The sequence below is a fragment of the Sander lucioperca genome, chromosome 3, assembly GCF_008315115.2.
Source record: "Sander lucioperca isolate FBNREF2018 chromosome 3, SLUC_FBN_1.2, whole genome shotgun sequence".
Lineage (NCBI taxonomy): Eukaryota > Metazoa > Chordata > Actinopteri > Perciformes > Percidae > Sander > Sander lucioperca.
In genome coordinates, this window is record NC_050175.1 from 4,805,180 (window position 1) to 4,824,890 (window position 19,711).

Genomic DNA, 19,711 nt, shown 5'->3' on the forward strand with positions numbered 1-19,711 from the left:
TATTTTCATAGTCGATTAATCGATTATTTGTTTGGTCTAAAAAGTGTCAGAAAATGGTGAAAAAATGTGGATCAGTGTTTCCCAAATGCCCAACGGGACGTCCTCAAATGTCTTGTTTTCTCCACAACTCAAAGATATTCAGTTGACTGTCCCAGAGGAGAGAAGAAACTAGAAGATATTCACATTTAACAAGCTGGAATCAAAGAATTTTTACTTTTGTCTTTAAAAGAATTACTCAAACCGACTAATCGATTATCAAAATAGTTGCCGATTAATTTAAAAGTTGACAACTAATCGATTCATCGTTACAGCTCTACACATTTCCCACTTTTTAGACTCATTCATTCTCCTTGAGCTGCTTCGTCATCCAAATTGAAGCCAGCAATCCCATTTAGCATCATCCTAAAATTAACTACACATATGAAATCATTATATTCCACATATTTCAAACATTTGGGGTATTAGTCAACTTTTCAAAGACATTCATGCTGATTAAACCCATTCCCACTTTTTCAACTATTCTCACTACTTTACCTTCTTCTAACGCAATTCAAGTCAGCAATCCAGTGTAGCGTCAGCCTTTCAGCATTGCATTCTCTAGGAAATTGCGGCGTAATTTAGTTTCTGAACAAAGCCGATTTTTCAGAGTTTTGCGCCGGGAATAAAGACGTCAACCAATCACGTTGTGTTGTAGAGGTAAACTTTATATTTTCCCTCCAACCCTGACGAAGGCAGAGAGCCTCTCTTTGTTTCAGAGGGACTGTCTGTGTTTGCTTAACGGTGTCTCTCTCCTCTGTGATTGGTGCGTCAGGTGTTTCAGGAGGTCCAATCACTGGTCACTTCCTGTATCGACGGCTTCAACGTCTGCATCTTCGCCTACGGACAGACGGGCTCGGGGAAAACCTACACCATGGAGGTAGTTATTTTTTAACCATATACAAAGCATACAACTCGCAACATGAACAAACGTTGAAAATGGCTATCATTAAAATAGTTCCTTTTCAAATTTTCGAGTTTTTCTGGACTATGTTTTTTGGCTTTTTTTGAGATTTTTTGGGCACTTTTTCCTGAGATTTTGTCGCCTTTTTCAAGGTTCTTTCAATGCTTTTTCTGAGGTTTTTTTTTTACACTTTTTCCTGAGTTTTTGTTGCCTTTTTTGAGTTTGTTTTCAACTTTTTCGACCATTTTTTTCTGATGTTTTTGTCACTTTCTTTAAATAGATGCAGACATGTCCCGGGACCTCCCTAGATAGTTGGAGACCCAGAACAAATAATCTCAGGCTGAAGGACATACGCACACACACACACACACACACACACACGCACGCACACACACACACACACACACACACACACACACACACACAGGTGTAGGATAGTTGGAGGGAACCTGGGTCCCTGCAGTCTGACAGAGGTTATCATGTATTGTTTCCACATGTGTGAATGATGTCCGCTTGTTCCTCTCTGTAATAATAATAATAATAATAATGATAATGATAATGATGATGTTGTGTGTGCGGTGCGTTCAGGGCGTGCCGGACAACCCCGGCATCAATCAGCGAGCGCTGCGCCTGCTGTTCTCCGAGGTGACGGAGAAAGCTCCAGACTGGGACTACAAGATCTCCGTCAGCATGGTGGAGATCTACAATGAGACGCTGCGGTGAGGAGACATTTGTTCAAACCCACACAACTTCATCATCAACCATCTTTGAAAGTGGTCCAGTATTAAGAGAGAACGCTGTAACCGGCAGCCACAGACCGGACCGCAATTTAACCTAAAGTTGTGTTGTTGCCGCTGACAGACTCAGATTATTATTCTAAGTGTCTGACAACATTATGGGAAGGATCCCTACAGAGATAGACCTTTTTAAAACCTATTTAAGACCTTTCTGTTTAACCAGAAACAGCTCTGAGGTCGCTAGCCCTAAACCCACCAGACTCCATTTAAATAATCAGGACTTTTAGCGTGTATAGGGCCAACATATTTCCCCATGTAAATCAGTAAACTATGTGTTTATTTCAACCAAAACTAGAGTGGTGATTGTTGGAACAGTGGAAAGATGAACCAAAATGGCTTTTCATAGTTTTATTTTGTTTCTGTCGACTTTGAATGATGTGTGTTTTACAATGCTAAAATGACTGTTTATTTACATAGAGTCTGGTGGGTTTAAGCGAACGCAATTTCGTGGATGTTTTTTTTTTTAAATGATCTTACTCTTTAACAGAAAGAGTTAAGAATTATAGAAATCCTTTCTATAATGTTGTCAGACACTTAGAATAATAATCTGAGCCTATCAGTGTGAACTTAAATACAAGCTGGACACTTGCCCTATTAACTTATGTTGTAGCTTGTTAGTGTGGCAATTAAACTCAAAAGTCAAGCGGAGTAATGAAAGCAGAGTCTGGTAAGATTTAGGTAAACGTGACCTTTTCTCTGGCGCCACCTTCAGGACAAAGACGAGTAACACGGTTGCCTCTGTTTTTCTGGTTTGTAATGAGCATTAAACAACCAGTCAAGATCTGCAGAGTCCCTGCAGTTTGAGAGCACTTACGTAAAAGGTGGATCGTATTAAAATGTTGTCTGTCCAGCTGTTGCGTAACAGAACATCTGTGTAAAGGGCTCAACATCTGGTTGGCGGTTGGACGGCTGTTTTTGGCCGAAAGGTCCAGAACTCGGAGAACTTCAGAGTCGGATTAAAGTCTCAGATTATCAGGCAGCTCGGGTTGAAAGGGACCCTATTCCCCCATGCATTGGTGTCTAAGTGACTTATGTAAACAAAAATCTGTGAAACTGGTCCAGTATTAAACAAGAAACAAGCTGTAATGTAACCCTACAAGACTAATGTTCAGCATCAGTCAGCGTCCACTAAAAGTTCTGTTTTGCCGAAATTAAAAAAAGGGATAAAAAAGTAGGAAAACAATTACTAAACCTTTTAAAGAAATGGAGAAAAAAAACTAATAATAGCGACAAATATATGGGGGGGGGGATTTCAAAAACGTGGGAAAAAAGTGACAAATATATGGGGGGGGAAATTACATAAAGTTCTGTAGACTCAGATTATTATTCTGTCTGTCTGACAACATTATCACCAAACCCACCAGACTCCATGTAAATAATCAGGACTTTTAGCGTGTATAGAGCCAGCATATTTCCACCAGACTCCATGTAAATAATCAGGACTTTTAGCGTGTATAGAGCCAGCATATCTCCACCAGACTCCATGTAAATTATCAGGACTTTTAGTGTGTATAGAGCCAGCATATCTCCACCAGACTCCATGTAAATTATCAGGACTTTTAGCGTGTATAGAGCCAGCATATCTCCACATGTAAATGGGTGAATTAAGGGTTTATTTCAACCAAACCAGAGTGGTGATTGTTGGAACAGTGGAAAGATGAACCAAGACGGCTTTTGATAGTTTTATTTAGTTTCTGTCCACTTTGAATGAAGTGTGTTCTACGATGATAAAAGTCCTGATTATTTACATGGAGTCTGGTGGAGTTTGGTGATGGTGATTTTGGGGCTGTTTCATGTTAAACTAAAAGGATCTTACTCTTTAACTAAAAGGTCTATCTCTGTAGGGATCATCCAGCCATAATGTTGTCAGACACTTTTACTTATAATTCAATAATTATAGAAATATGTAAAACCACAGCAGTCACCTCTAGGTGGTCAATCTGTCTGTTGTTGTTCAGGAACCTGCTGGGGGAGAATCCCAGTGACAAGCTGGACATTAAGATGAACCCGGATGGCAGTGGACAGCTCTACGTCCCGGGACTGACCGAGTTCACCGTCCAGAGCCCTGAGGACATCAACCGCGTGTTTGAGCTGGGTCACATGAACAGAGCGACAGCCTGCACCAACCTGAACGAACACAGCTCTCGCTCCCACGCTCTGCTCATCATCACCGTGTCAGGATTCAACTCTGCTACTGGAAACCGCACACAAGGTACACACACACACACACAGACACACACACACACACACACACACAGAGACAGACATGCACACAGACACACAGAGACAGACAGACACACACACACACACAGAGACAAACACACACAGACAGACAGACAGAGACACACACACACAGAGAAACACAGAGACACACACACACACACAGAGACAGACACACATATACACACACACAAACACATAGAGAGAGAGAGACACACACATGCAATTGACATTTCCATTCAGTTATGAAGACAATTTAAAAAAAGCATAGAAAATGTGTCAAAAAGGACGAGAAAATGTCACAAAAAATTTGGCAAAATTAACATTTTCCTACATGCATGTAACGCTACCTCTAATGCAACTCAACATTTTATTTTTACAGATTTTATTCTTCTTCGCAAGTTTAGTGATACTTCTCTTGAAAAGAAACTGAATTTAGGGCTTAGTTGTTGTCATAAAGGTCTTAAATTTCATTCATAATGGTCTTTAAAAAGCTTAGTCTCCCGTGGAAATTGGGTGAGTGTAAACGTGTCTTTGTGTTTTCGTGGCTGCAGGGAAGCTGAACCTGGTGGACCTGGCGGGCTCAGAGAGGATCGGGAAGTCCGGCGCCGAGGGCAGCCGCCTCCGAGAAGCTCAGTGCATCAACAAATCTCTGTCGGCGCTCGGCGATGTCATCAACGCGCTGCGGGGCAAACACTCCCACGTCCCGTTCAGGAACTCCCGCCTCACCTACCTGCTGCAGGACTCGCTGAACGGAGACAGCAAGACGCTCATGATGGTGCAGGTGAGACCAGGGCTGCTTTCACTCGCTTAAAACCCGTTCTACGGGTCTGAGATGTTTACACCGTGGCTCCGTCCGGAGCTTAGCACCGCCCAAGATGATTGTGATTGGTTTAAAGAAATGCCAATCAACCAGAGCACTTTGTTCTCCCATCCAGAGTGCTGTGAGGACTAGACAGACCTTCCTCTGCAGAGCTGTGGAGGAAGGTCTGGAAATGTGAGACTACCCTCTGCATCCTCACCTGAAATCTACACCTACACACACACACACACACACACACACACACATTTGTTTCACTATCTTTGTGGGGACCCGTCATTGACATAATGCATTCCCTAGCCCCTTACCCTAACCTTAACCATCACAACTAAATGCCTAACCTTAACCCTTACCCTCACCCTAACCATAACCTAATTCTAACCCTAATCCTAAAACCAAGTCTTAACCCTCAAACAGACCTTTAACCTTGTGGGGTCCAGCATTTTGGGCCCCACAAGGCTGTGCAGACCCCACAAGTATACTGTATTCCCCGGTTTTTGGACCCCACGAATATAGTTAAACAAGACACACACACACACACACACACACACACACTCAGGTACACAAGGTCTGGCAAAGCGAGACTATCCTCTACACCAGGGGTTCTCAAACTTTTTTCAATAATGCCCCCCCTGTGAATTGTGCTTTTAGGCCAAGTACTCCCTGACCAGTGCAAAACCTTTTTACATCTCTATAAAGAGGACCAATACAGTGTCAGCAGAGATACAGTCATGTGAACAAATTAGGACACCCATGCTAAAGTTGACTAAAAAGAGGAATGAAAAAAATAATGTTTAGGAAATTGATCTTAATGTCTTAATTAAAAAAAATTTAAAAAATCCAACCTTTAAGGACACCAATTTTCTTTGTGAATGAATAATGTATCCTGAATACATAAATGTTCTTCCTTAAAATACAGGGGGCATAAGTCAGTACACCCCTATGTTAAATTCCCATAGAGGCAGGCAGACTTTTATTTTAAAGGCCAGTTATTTCATGGATCCAGGATACTATGCATCCTGATAAAGTTCCCTTGGCCTCCACATCATCACATCCCCTTCACCATACCCCACATCATCACATCCCCTTCACCATACCCCCACATCATCACATCCCCTTCACCATACCCCCACATCATCACATACCCTTCACCATACCCCACATCATCACATACCCTTCACCATACCCCCACATCATCACATACCCTTCACCATACCCCCACATCATCACATACCCTTCACCATACCTAGAGATTAACATGGTTTTATGTCAGTTAGCCTAATAGCTGGTTTGATTTGCATTGAGAGATGATTTTATGGAAAGTACCCCATGCCAATCTCTAGGTATGGTGAAGGGTATGTGATGATGTGGGGGTATGGTGAAGGGTATGTGATGATGTGGGGGTATGGTGAAGGGTATGTGATGATGTGGGGACCAAGGGCTCTAATGCATAGTATCCTGGATCCATGAAATAACTGGTCTTTCAAAATAAAAGTCTGCCTGTCTCTATGGGAATTTAACATAGGGGTGTACTGACTTATGCCCCCTTTATTTTAAGGAAGAACATTTATTTATTTACGATACATTATTCATTCACAAAGAAAATTGGTGTCCTTAAAAACTGGATTTTTCCTCATTTTTTTAATTAAGGCATTAAGATCAATTTCCAAAAGATGATTTTTTTTATTCCTTTTTAGTCAACTTTAGCATGGGTGTCCTAATTTTTTCACATGACTGTAGATTTACTAAACAACAACCTTGTAACTGAAAAACATTTAAATGCCACATTTCAAATGTTCAGAATCCATCACTTAATTCATTCATTATTATAGTATAATTATTTTAGGAATTATGCATGACATATTTTTAAATGAGGTTTTTGCAAAAAGATCACATACCCCCTGCAGTACTCCAAAGTACCCCCAGGGGTACACGTACCCCCATTTGAGAAACACTGCTCTACACATATGTTCACGTTGTAGTTGTTGTCAGTTATGAATCTCTTTGTTGTGTTCAGGTGTCTCCGTTGTTAATCTCCCCTCTGTGTTGTGTTCAGGTGTCTCCGCTGCCCGGGAACATGAGCGAGTCGGTCTGCTCACTGAAGTTTGCCCAGCGCGTCCGCAGCGTGGAGCTGAGCGCCTCGTCTTCGTCCTCCAGGAGACAAGAGAACTCGTCCACGTCGTCCTCGCCCACGCACGACAGCGTCGAGGTAACGGGGATACTACAGATTAATATACACATAATCAATACAAGAAGTAATGGAGATGCAAAATAAACTCAGAGGGGCTTTTTATCTACAGAATATGTAAGATTGTACATGTACTGGACAGTCCCTCCAGAAAAACGTGATTATGCGATCGCATAAGTCAATGCTTAATCAGCCAAAGTCTGCATATTTATATACGCCGCACTTTCGCTGCATAAATTGCAGATTTCCGCGCAAAATATGCAGGGCTTGCATGATTTCATAATCCCCGCAGTTGAAAAAGACAGTTGAAAAATATTGCGTTTACTTCACACGAGCAGCCATGGGAACGTTATGAAGTGACGTTATGAAGTGACGTAATTACCCGACGTGAACATCATCGAAAAGCTGCAAACCCCGCGATGAAGCCATGATGAAACCGCAGTTTTTGCAAGTTCCCGCAATTTCATCGCATAAAATTGCATAAATATCCCGCATATTCCATCACATTTTTTAAAGAAAACGTGACTCATAATCAAGGATTTTTGCCTGCAACAATCACAAAAAAACTTTCTGGAAGGACTGACTGGAATACTTTTTACTAAGATAAATTAAATGAAGTGTTTCATAGTTTCTGTGAATAAATACTGTTGTTTAATTTTTCCCCCTTTTTATTGTATTATTATGTGTACGTAAATCTCTCTGATGCGTCCTAACATTTTGACCCCCGTCCCCCAGCTGGACTCTCCCCCGGTGACCCCCGTCCCCCTCCCCCTCTCTCGGGCCAGCAGCGCCGGCTCCACCCTCTCCTCCACCTCCAGGACCCCCAGCAGCTCCCGCAGGAGGTCCCAGTCCCAGCTGTCCACAGGTACACACACACACACACACACACACACTCTCACACACACACACACACACACACACACACACACACACACACACACACACACACACACAGGTACACACACACACACACACTCACACACACACACACACACACACACACACACACAGGTACACACACACGCCACTCACACACACACACACACACACACACAGGTACACACACACACACACACACACTCTGAGACACACACACACACAGGTACACACACACACACACACACAGGTGTACACACACACACACACACACACATACACACACAGGTATACACACACACACACACAGGGTTTGTGGCACTATCTTTGTGGGGACCCGTCATTGATATAATGCATTCCCTAGCCCCTTACCCTAACCTTAACCATCACCACTAAATGCCTAACCTTAACCCTTACCCTCACCCTAACCATAACCTAATTCTAACCCTAATCCTAAAACCAAGTCTTAACCCTCAAACAGATCTTTAACCTTGTGGGGTCCAGCATTTTGGCCCCACAAAGCTGTCGGGGCCCCATAAGTAGAGTGAACTCCCGGTTTTTGGACCCCACGAATATAGTTAAACAAGCCCACACACACACACTCAGGTACACACACACACACACACACACACACACACACACACACACACGCACGCACAGACAAAAAAACTTCTTGAATAAACTTCACAACTTCAACTTCAACTTTTTTGAAGGCTGACAAAAGGCATTCTGGGAAATGTAGGAAACCAGTAACTGTGATCAAAGCTGATGAAGTAGCGACAGAATGAATCCTGATTCTGTGGTCTGATTGGTTGGTTTACAGACAGACAGGTAGACAGAGGCAGCCCATTGGTCGGGGACGGTGGGCAGGTAGGTGGGGGTGGATGCTGATTGGTGGATAGCTTGGCATGGAAGCGCTCAGCATGGCATGGTGCCCCGCCTCCCCCTCCCATCTAACCCCCCCCCCCCACACACACACACAGACCCGTACCCACAGTGCTCCGCCAGCTTCCTTCTGTGCCGCCGGTTTGAATCCTGAACGAGTGGCGCTCTTATCAAAGCTCAAGTTCAAGTCACAAGGAAATTAGGGCTGGCATTTTATGGTAGAAAAATAGCCCAAAATCTATACATTAATACATATTTGGCCTCAAGTGTCTCGCCAAATAGTCTGACGTTTCAGGGGGAAACTGTAGACGGACTCTGGTTTAGCCTAGCTTAGCATAAAGACTGGAAGCAGAGGGAAACTGTAGACGGACTCTGGTTTAGCCTAGCTTAGCATAAAGACTGGAAGCAGAGGGAAACTGTAGACGGACTCCGGTTTAGCCTAGCTTAGCATAAAGACTGGAAGCAGAGGGAAACTGTAGACGGACTCTGGTTTAGCCTAGCTTAGCATAAAGACTGGAAGCAGAGGGAAACTGTAGACGGACTCTGGTTTAGCCTAGCTTAGCATAAAGACTGGAAGCAGAGGGAAACTGTAGATGGACTCTGGTTTAGCCTAGCTTAGCATAAAGACTGGAAGTAGAGGGAAACTGTAGATGGACTCTGGTTTAGCCTAGCTTAGCATAAAGACTGGAAGCAGGAGGAAACTGGAGACGGACTCAGAGCTAAGCTAATCGTTTCTCCCTGTTCCCAGTCTTTATGCATTTTTTCCGTTATTTAAATCAGGAATCATTTCCTTGTGACTTCAGAGTGTGTGGGTGTTATGAGTGACTTGGTGTCTGGATGAATCCTGCCGCCCCCTCCCCCCCCCCCCCCGCTGCTGAGCCGAGGATTGTGGGATTTGTTCGTCCATGTCCACACATAAATCTGAAAACACTGTTTGTATTTGTTTAAACATTACAACAGGACTGCTCCAACTCACTTTTCTAAAAAGGTCTTAAAGTACACGTGACTTATCTGGACTTTGTCTTATTCCCCGTATCCCCCAGAATTAGATAAGTCCATACATACCCTTCTCATCTCTGTGCGTGTCGTAACTCTGTCTGACGCACCCACCGTTAGCCTAGCTTAGCACAGATCCTGGAGGTAACCGGCTCCATCTAGCCTAGCTTAGCACAGATCCTGGAGGTAACCGGCTCCATCTAGCCTAGCTTAGCACAGATCCTGGAGGTAACTTGCTCCATCTAGCCTAGCTTAGCACAGATCCTGGAGGTAACTGGCTCCATCTAGCCTAGCTTAGCACAGATCCTGGAGGTAACCGGCTCCATCTAGCCTAGCTTAGCATAGATCCTGGAGGTAACCGGCTCCATCTAGCCTAGCTTAGCACAGATCCTGGAGGTAACTGGCTCCATCTAGCCTAGCTTAGCATAGATCCTGGAGGTAACCGGCTCCATCTAGCCTAGCTTAGCACAGATCCTGGAGGTAACTGGCTCCATCTAGCCTAGCTTAGCACAGATCCTGGAGGTAACTGGCTCCATCTAGCCTACTGCTCCCAATAAGTGACAAAATAACGCCAACATGTTTCTATTTACATGTTGTGATTTGTAGAGTCACAGCGTGTACAAGTAACAAGGTCACATGACACACAGCCATCTTCTAACTGTATACATACTGGGAACTATATTCTCAGAAGGTGAAGCACTGCTACTTCTGCTACTTGGGCGGAGGGATTTGCTCGCAGCACCTGAGAAGCGCCGTGATGAGGAGCAGAGAGTAGCAGTGCTTCACCTTTCTGAGAATATAGTTCCCTGTATGTATACAGTTAGAAGATGGCTGTGTGTCATGTGACCTTGTTATTTGTACACGCTGTGACTCTACAAATCACAACATGTAAATAGAAACATGTTGGTGTTATTTTGTCACTTATTGGGAGCAGTAGGCTAGATGGAGCCGGTTACCTCCAGGATCTGTGCTAAGCTAGGCTAGATGGAGCAAGTTACCTCCAGGATCTGTGCTAAGCTAGGCTAGATGGAGCCAGTTACCTCCAGGATCTGTGCTAAGCTAGGCTACCGGTGGGGCCATCGGACAGAGTTACAACATGCACGGAGATGAGAAGGGTATGTATGGACTTATCTAACTCTGGGGGCTACGGGGAATAAGTCCCAATAAGTCGGTGTGTTCCTTTAAAGGTGCACTATGAGTTCCTGCATGGTGTCAGCTGGGCACCAAAATACAGCCAACCACGTTCCAGCCGATCACCGACAAGATGGTTGGGGGAGGGGGGTGCTTTTAGAGCAGCAGCCTTAATTTCAGTAATAAAAAGACGCACTAACCCCCACCCCCTCCCCCAACCATCTTGTCTGTGATTGGCTGGAGTGGTTTGTTGTATTTTGGTACCCAGCCTGTGCCTCTAGTGTTTGTTTGACATTTACGAGCCCTGTGTTGTCTCCCGAGACCGGGCTTTTTCACGGTGTGTTCAGGGACCAGGCTGCTAGCGGATCAAGGAGAGATGTCTACATTTGAGAGAAAAATGAAATCGTGCTGAAACCATGCAGGAAGTCATAGTGGGTCAGTGTAATGCTTATCAGTTCAATTTTCTAAGCACAAACAGACATTTGGAAAAACAGAAAAATGGGTTCCAATATCCAATTTTTAATTTTTTTTCCGCCTTGACAAATTCAAAAAATTTGATCTTTAACCTGTTTTTCCAATTTTCTGTTTTTATTCAGAGGATCAGAAATTCAGAAAATTACAAAATTGCGTCTGAGCTCCAATTATTCAATACTGTAATGGTATTCTCTCCCTCGTTCCACCTAGCTATGTCCCGCCCCCCCCACTCTAAACCATCAGTTGCACCTCTGATCCCAAAGTCTCTCAGTTTTTAGTTTTTTGGTCCATATGCAGTTAATGAGCTGCATATTCCACAAAGTAGAGGGAGAGAATACCATTACAGTATTGAATAACTGGAGCCCAGACGCAATTTTGTAATTTTCTAAATTTCTGATCCTCTGAATAAAAACTGAAAATTGGAAAAACAGTTTAAAGATCCAATTTTTTAATTTGTCAAGGTTGAAAAAAAATGAAAAATTTGATATTTTAACCCATTTTTCTGTTTTTCCAAATGTCTCTTTGTGCTTAGAAAATTTAACTGATAAGCGTTACACTGACCATAGTGCACCTTTAAAGGTGTATTGTGCATCCCTATAGTAGTAGTGGGAGTGGTCCCCCCCCCCCGCTGACTGATGCTCTGCTTTTCTCTGCAGGACGACTGAAGCTGACGGCCTGAGCGACCTGTGGGGGGGGCGCCTGGGTCTGACCGCAGAGTGTCTGCCAACACTCTGAGGCCCCCATAAACCCCACCTGCCTGTCCTCGCTGGATTCATTACCCTCCTCAGCCACCGGGGGCAGCAAAGCCTGATGGGAACTTGAGCGATCGGCGTCTCTCTGTCGCCTGTCAGCAGAGAACATGGCCAAACGTTTTCCGTGTCTTCTTGCTGTGATGATAAACATTTTTTAAAAGACTTAAAAATTCAACCCCCCCCCCACTCCCTCCCTCCGTTAAGCAGTATACGCTCTCCAATCACAGTATTTCTTTAATTGTTTCTTTGTAAAGTTGCACTTTAAACTTTAGAGATTATTTTCTAACCCACGATTCCAGATGTGGTTGATTTATAATATATGCATAACACGGTTATATTATATTTATGTTTGACATGCTTTAAATTTTTGTTTAATTTTCTCTCCTTTTGTTGAGGAAAAGAGTGAGACGCAGTTAACCTTCAAATGTTGTGATTCTCAGAAAGTCAGGAATCCTCCTGTGTAGGAGGCCGTCTCTGTGTCCTCCGTTATCCAATCAGGGTACGCCACTGATACCGAGCTGTCCAATCAGACGTGAGCAATACGAAGAACTCTTCTTCCCGTACACGATTGTGGTTTTTTGGATCTTCTTCTGTTTCCTGTGGATGTTTTTTATTTTTCATGCTGACGTTGAAGCTTTTGGTTGAACAAAATAAGGTGTCGAATCTTCTTCACTTTCCTCGACTCTTTCTCCCCGCTGTGTTCCCGCTGACGTCTCGTCACCTCTGTATTTATCTAGGAAGCCACAGGTGACCTTTAACCCCGGCCAGGAGACATCTGTAGCTGGCGAGCTGGCTGAGACCCAGGCGGAGCGGATAGTTTAGCCGTAGATGTAGGAACAGGAATGCTTAGAAACGCCATGAGCTCGCTGTGTGTCTGCTTGCTTTGTCTCTCTGCTGTACATCTCTACAGTTTGCTTCATTTTGTATTCCCTTTTTAATAAACAAGACATCCCAAAACAAACGTGTAACTCTCACATGTTGAGCCACTGTGACATATCTGCAATCTACAACCCATGGTGTAGATTTTTGGGGGTGCGGGGACCTTTACTGATACTGATTGCAGTCAGAGCGGCTCAAAGAACGGACTTCTTCTCTCCTGTAGCCAATAATGTTGGGGAGGCTCCTGCTACATGTGTTCATGTTTTCATTCACATTACTTGATTATGAGAGTATTTTCTGTCAAAACCCTTACAAGTACAAACGTAATCAAAACTCCTGCAGAATGAGGTGTGTGGGTGGGTGTGTGGGTGGGTGGGTATGTGTCTGTCTGGGTGAGTGCGTCTGTCTGTGTGTGTGTGTATGTGTGTCTGCGTGTGTGTGTGTGTGTGTGTGTGTCACTGAGTGCGTCTGCATGCATGCGTCTGCCTGTGTGTGTGTGTGTGTGTGTGCGTGCGTCTGTGTCTGCGTGTGTGTGTGTGTGTGTGTGTATGTCACTGTGCGTGTCTGTCTGTGTGAGTGCGTGCCTGTCTGTCTGTCTGTGTGTGTTTCAACAAAGTTAAAAAAGGAAATGGAGGAAACTTTTCACTCTGCTGCCAGTGGTTCTATTTTTAACCCACCTGTTTTCCTCGGGTCAAATATGACCCATTTTCAAAAGATTTCTTCATCAGAAATGTGGCTTTCAACCAAACGTTCACAAACCAATAATATGGCAGGTTCCCTACAGCGCTATTAACAGGTAAAATAAATGATCAGATACTACTTTCATTGATTGGGGGGTGTTTTATTTAATTTCTATAGCATATCATAAAACAAGAACCTCGAAAAAATGACAAATGTCAAAAAAGCTTAAAAACAGAAAATGGACATAAAACTTGGAAAAGCGAAAACAATTTAAATTTAGGCCCAGAAAAACAAAAGGCTGGTCAACAGAAGGCCACCAAGGGTTAAATGCATGACACAGAAACAAGAGTCACTACAGTAGTTTAACAGTCTTTTCTATAGCATTTGCGCACAAATCCTCCTTACAGTGAATGGTTACAGACCCATTAAGTCACACACAGGACATTGTGTTACATTGTGTGTGTCGGATGTTTACACTGAGAACTTACTCTTTCAAGCCTGGCGATCTTACACACAGCACAGTACATGGTGCATCTCAAGGGTACACTCTCTGAAGCTCTGTGACTTCCTTATTACACTCAGGACATGTGTTGTTGCATGCGCACATCACATGGTTACAACCTGCGACCCAGGCCCCCTCCCTGAAACATCGGTGGCATATGACCTCCAATCCAATTACTGGTACGGACATACGTGTATATTGGCCAGAGTATCCGCAAAGACAGCGCATCACCGAACCGTTTCCGCGTAGGTTCTCGAAACATTCCAAACAGCCCAGGTGTCCGCATTCCAGATAGGCGTTGACGGGGTTTAGCGTGCAATAGTTACAGATAAATGGTACAAGCTCGTCCTGGTCAGCAGTCGAATCATCTGCGGTACCTAACAAACAAGAAAAAAAAAAGAACACGTTTTACGAACAGAAGCCGAAGCACAATTTCTATTTCAATTTTATTTGTAAGGGACAGTGTGCAATTTAAACACAAATGTAATCTTTAATGCATTGCACCAGAGTTAGCCTTAGGCTAATTTGCATATGTGGTCCCACAGAAAGCACAAATACAACAATTTAAAAGCCAAACAATGCTTAATTAGTAAAAAAAAACAGATAACAAATAGCAATAAAATACATCTCATATTACAGGTACACACACGCACATGATCAAGAGGTGTAGCGGTATGCATAGCACGCACACGCACACACAGTGCTTCTCACTATCTTTGTGGGGACCCGTCAATGACATATTCCATTCCCTAGCCCCTTACCCTAACCTTAACCATCACCACTAAATGCCTAACCTTAACCCTTACCCTCACCCTAACCATAACCTAATTCTAACCCTAATCCTAAAACCAAGTCTTAACCCTCAAACAGACCTTTAACCTTGTGGGGTCCAGCATTTTGGCCCCACAAGTATACTGTATTCCCCGGTTTTTGGACCCCACGAATATAGTAAAACAAGCACACACACACACACACACAGTCATAGGGGAAGTCCATATGTGTAATTTCTTACCTGTGATGGTCAACTCCTGATCTGGGTTGAACTCTGACATGGATTTAGCATCGACTACCCGTCCTTCAGAATCCACGCACTTTGCAGACGAGTTGAATCGACCGTCTTCCGCGATAACCTTGCCCAGTGTGGACTTATCATCAGAGTAGTAGAGTGTGGCTCCACGGGTCTTCATGCTGTAGGGTTTGTGTCTCAGTGCGCCACGGCGGAATTGCACTTTAATATGTTTCATGTTGAGGTAGAGTTGCGTCATGTCGGCTTCTTTGACATCGTAGTCGTGGCTGAGGACGTTAGCGCGAACTACTGACATATTCTGCTCACACAAGGCCTTGCAAGGATGATTCGCCGACAAGGATGTCGTAGGATTCCAGACCATGGAGCATGTCAAGCCGTATTTCTTCATCAAGTCTCGTATCAGCTGAGGCTCTTTGCAGTTCACCATTAGCATGTTGGTCGAAAAGTCAGCCGAAGAGTCGGCCGAAGAGCCGGCCGAAGAGCTGTCTAATAACACCGTGACATCGTGGGGTTCCTGTTGGATACATGGACAAAACATGTTAGATGCCATATAACGAGTTGGACCAAAATGTGTTAAAAGCGCAACAAGTGCATTCACACTTACGTGTTTGCTGGACACTGACTGCCGTCACCTCGTCAGCAACTATCATGTCATCGCTCAGTTTCCAATTCAACGACTTTGCCAATGCCATCATGATACACACATGATTGAGGAAGCTGTGTCTTGGTCTAACATACGTGTGAGCAACACTGTGGGTGTTGGCAATTATGTGTTTAGGAGCAGTTAACAGCGCCTCAAACTCTCCCCAGAGTAGCACAGTACAGGCAGGTTCCGCCCATTGCTGTGACATTAATCTTGTAATCTGTCTAAGATAGCCCATGACCTTGTCCACTGCTATGTGAACGAAAATGACTGTCAAATGTTGAGTGTCACTGGGCTGGTCCTCTGCATGCTCGGCGGGTTGGTGCTCAGTGGGATTGTACGTCCATTGGCTCATATGCCAGTGTGTAGCCCCGTACGCGGTCAGGTTGGAGTGAGCGTTGGGTCTACGGCTCCATCGGACAAGGACTGTCAGGTATTTCATTTCCATTTTGGAGTTGGCTTCGGAGCTCGTCTGTTCTCAAACGTAGGGCCTGAAAACACAAAATTCACATACTTAAAGCACACCCAGTCCTCACAGCAGCTTGGCACGCATGGCTCAAAGTGGACCGATTGATCATATCATTGATCATCAGTAAAGTATAGTATATATGTGACACATATATGACATGTAGGCTATGAATTTCAGATAGATAGATAGATAGAGTGAGATATGGGGTCCACTCAGTAAGCTCGACTACACTAGATAGGATAAACACCCCATAGAATCGTTGCATGCAGAATTTATTAGAAATATTCCCAGGGTCCAAAGGAAAACCCCCACACATGCCTGCAGGGCAGAATTTAGCAGATTCCCATCGGCTTTAAACGTACAAAAAAAGATCACTAAAATTCTGGATACATCTGAAATCCAGTGCAGAAAATACCATAAAGTTTCAAGCAATCAAAAGCCAAGAGGTCAGCCCTGAAACCAGCCCCCTCTGTCAGCTGGTTCTGAAGTTAACTAACCCACCAACCCATCAACCTCAGACCAGCACTGCTTTCCAAAATCACATCGCAATAAAACAAATAATGAATCAAAAGTAAGATAAAATATCTGGAACATTGGGATGATCAAACAAAATCACAATCCAAATTAGAATGCTACTTGTCACCAGAGTTGGGCAAGTTACTTTTAAAAAGTTCTTAATTACAGTTACTAGTTACTTCTTCCAAAAAGTAACTAAAGTTACTCAGTTACAAAATATGAAAGTAACTAGTTCCTTCAGAAAGTAACTAATGCGTTACTTTCAAGTACATTTTTAAATGCTCAAATGTGACCCCACCTCCACCCCTCTTTAATGGAACTTAAAATACATGTGCATGTTCAGTTATTTATGATAAATCTTAATATTATAATGAAATGGACACTTAATACAATATATTATTACCAGAAACAATGTACACAAATCTAAACTATTTTAATGTTGCTGTGGGACAAAGTGAGACTAGCCTCCAATCAGATGCCATGTATGTAGATATTATTTTTATATAGTAGCTATATACATACGTATATATATACATACATATATATATACGTAAGTGGCCTGATGTTTATACTTGTGCGCTTGTGTGTACGTATGTAAATATAAGCATGTGTGGCCGGGTGAATGTGAATATAATTATGCATTATGTGACCCAAATGTAAATAAAGCCGCTTAGTAAAGCATCCACGCTTTAGTTTCACACTTCTTTCTACGTTTTTGGTGCTTTTTATATGTATTTAAATGCAACCAGAACATTTAAAAAAGGACCAAAATAGTCAATCTTCTGTGATGTCAGCTCGTTAAATGTAAATATTTCTCCTTTCTTATCTCCTCTGACAGAAAGCTTTGGTTCTGTAAAGTAGATTTAAATGTTCAGATGTGAAAAGTTCCAGTAAGTGCATTCAACAAGATTGTGGTTTGGTATGAATATAACTGAGCACATTGTCCAAACCTGTGTTGCTGTTTGAATCAGAGTGAGGTCTGAGGAGCAGCCAGCAGAGTGTCCCCTAGGTTACAACTGTGGCCTGAGATGACTTGTATGTACAGTGTGAATGCAAATGGAAAAAAAACGGTTTTGGGGGAGAGCAGTTAGTAGAACGGCTTAGAAGTGGACATTTCCTATAATCCATTCCTGTAACTACTTGATCTGATAGCAGCTATAGAAGAGGTAATCAAGATTGCAGGGGGGTACCATATGGTGGAAAGTTTACCTTGAAGATTGTGTGATTCCCAGAGATTGTGTCTTTTTATGAGGTTTTATGACAGCTGATAGTGGAGTACAAATGTGTGTTCAGACTTTGATCAGTATGGTCACGACAAGGAGACGGGGTGTCTGGCAACCCCATTTGGGGAATGAACCAACAGCTGCCATTCCAGGATGCATGAAGCACCCCCGAGCTGAGAAGGAGGATCAAGTGCCTGGAGGAAGATAGATAAGAGACCTTAAACTGTAGAGAGTTGCTCTTTGACTTGGGAGGTGTCGGGAACCTGTTGGTGAGCCCACATGTGCCTTATATCTTAAAATACTGTTACTAAAAAGTGTTGATTGTACTCTATCGTCTCAGTAAATTATTTAAGTCCATTGGTTAAGAGATCTTTCAACGAATACACGAAAGAGGATAGTTTATAGTGTAAAACAGGGATCTTCAACAGGGGGTCCAGGGCCCCTAGGGGGTCCTCAGAGTCACTGCAGGGGGGCATCAAAATTATCGTTAATTTTTGAAAGTTTTTTCAAAGATTAAAGTCTTAACATGAATCCAACATATTATTAGCAAACATAAATCCCCACTGCTAACTGGCCCATAGGTAAGGTAGTCACTAAGGCCATCCACATACACAGTTCATCCTAAAGATTCACTGTGCCACCTGTATGTTTAACATTAAAACATGATTTATAAAATCATGCCAACAATTATTAGGATATTTTAATAGCTTAGTATTCTATGCAAATGCAAAGTATTCTATGTAGGCTCAGTCAGTTTAATATGCAACTTCATTTTATACAATATTTTGTTGCATGCTGGGTAGATTTGTGTACGACTTGATCCCGACTCGCTCTGACGTCATGCACACGTTGGCAACGCTAACCTCACGAGATCAAGGCGGCCGCAGGTTTGAGAGCAGGCAGTGCAGTTGCTTTTCACCGACTGCAAGACCCAGGCGGACCCAGAGCATGCTGGGAAACGCCGGCCTCTCAGCTGATCTAACAGCTGATTGGTTCAGAATCGAGTCAACATGATGACGTTTTATATAAACTTTTTATAGATTTTGAATCGGAGGGATTTGAACTGCTATTTGTCTGATTTAAAGGCTTATTCTGTACAGAACCCGTGTGGCTGATAGCGACGTTTAGAAGTCAGAGTAGGGCTGAAAATCAAATAGCACGTTATTTTTTACCATATACCTCGATATCGATACCACAACGATGTTGTAATGTTGACTATTGGTGCTTTCACAAAATATTATATGCACAATGAGATTTTTGATAAATAATCATCAGTAATGTGGATATAATGACTAAGTGGGTAAAGGCAAATAATAGAACAGTTCCAACAGTCTGGTAAGTTCAGAAAAGTACATCACTTTACTGTAATGCAGCCTTTAAAACCAGGAAAAGACAACACTTGTTACGATATTTATTAGGATATTACGATATCCAAAATCTAAGACGATATCTAGTCTCATATCGATATAATATTGAGATATTGCCCAGCTCTAAATCAGAGAGACTAAATCTGTTCAGATTACAGATCATCTACAGTGTGTTGTTAACTAAATTCAGCAACAGATCACATGTAGAGCATTTCAACAGTTACTCTGTCATAATTAAAACAACTGGAGACTGTGTACCAGCTGATATATGGGTCTGATGACATTTCATTAAATCAGAATCAGACCACAGTGTTTCTGTCACTTT

General features: G+C 43.0%; 1 protein-coding gene across 21 annotated transcripts in view; it reads left to right on the plus strand.

Moving 5' to 3' along the window:
* Positions 1-13,031, plus strand: part of kifc3 (kinesin family member C3) — a 90,954-nt gene extending 77,923 nt beyond the window's left edge. For 20 of the 21 annotated variants that reach the window (XM_035999177.1, XM_035999180.1, XM_035999184.1 and 17 more), the window contains 8 exons: positions 812-916; positions 1,529-1,659; positions 3,696-3,949; positions 4,512-4,741; positions 6,834-6,986; positions 7,701-7,830; positions 8,665-8,711; positions 11,984-13,031. In XM_035999177.1, coding sequence (XP_035855070.1) covers positions 812-916; positions 1,529-1,659; positions 3,696-3,949; positions 4,512-4,741; positions 6,834-6,986; positions 7,701-7,830; positions 8,665-8,711; positions 11,984-11,992 — 1,059 coding nt within the window. In that variant the 3' untranslated portion in view covers positions 11,993-13,031. The remainder of the gene's footprint in view (positions 1-811; positions 917-1,528; positions 1,660-3,695; positions 3,950-4,511; positions 4,742-6,833; positions 6,987-7,700; positions 7,831-8,664; positions 8,712-11,983) is intronic. The other variant, XM_035999169.1, reaches the window with a different exon arrangement.
* The last annotated feature ends 6,680 nt before the right edge of the window (positions 13,032-19,711 follow it).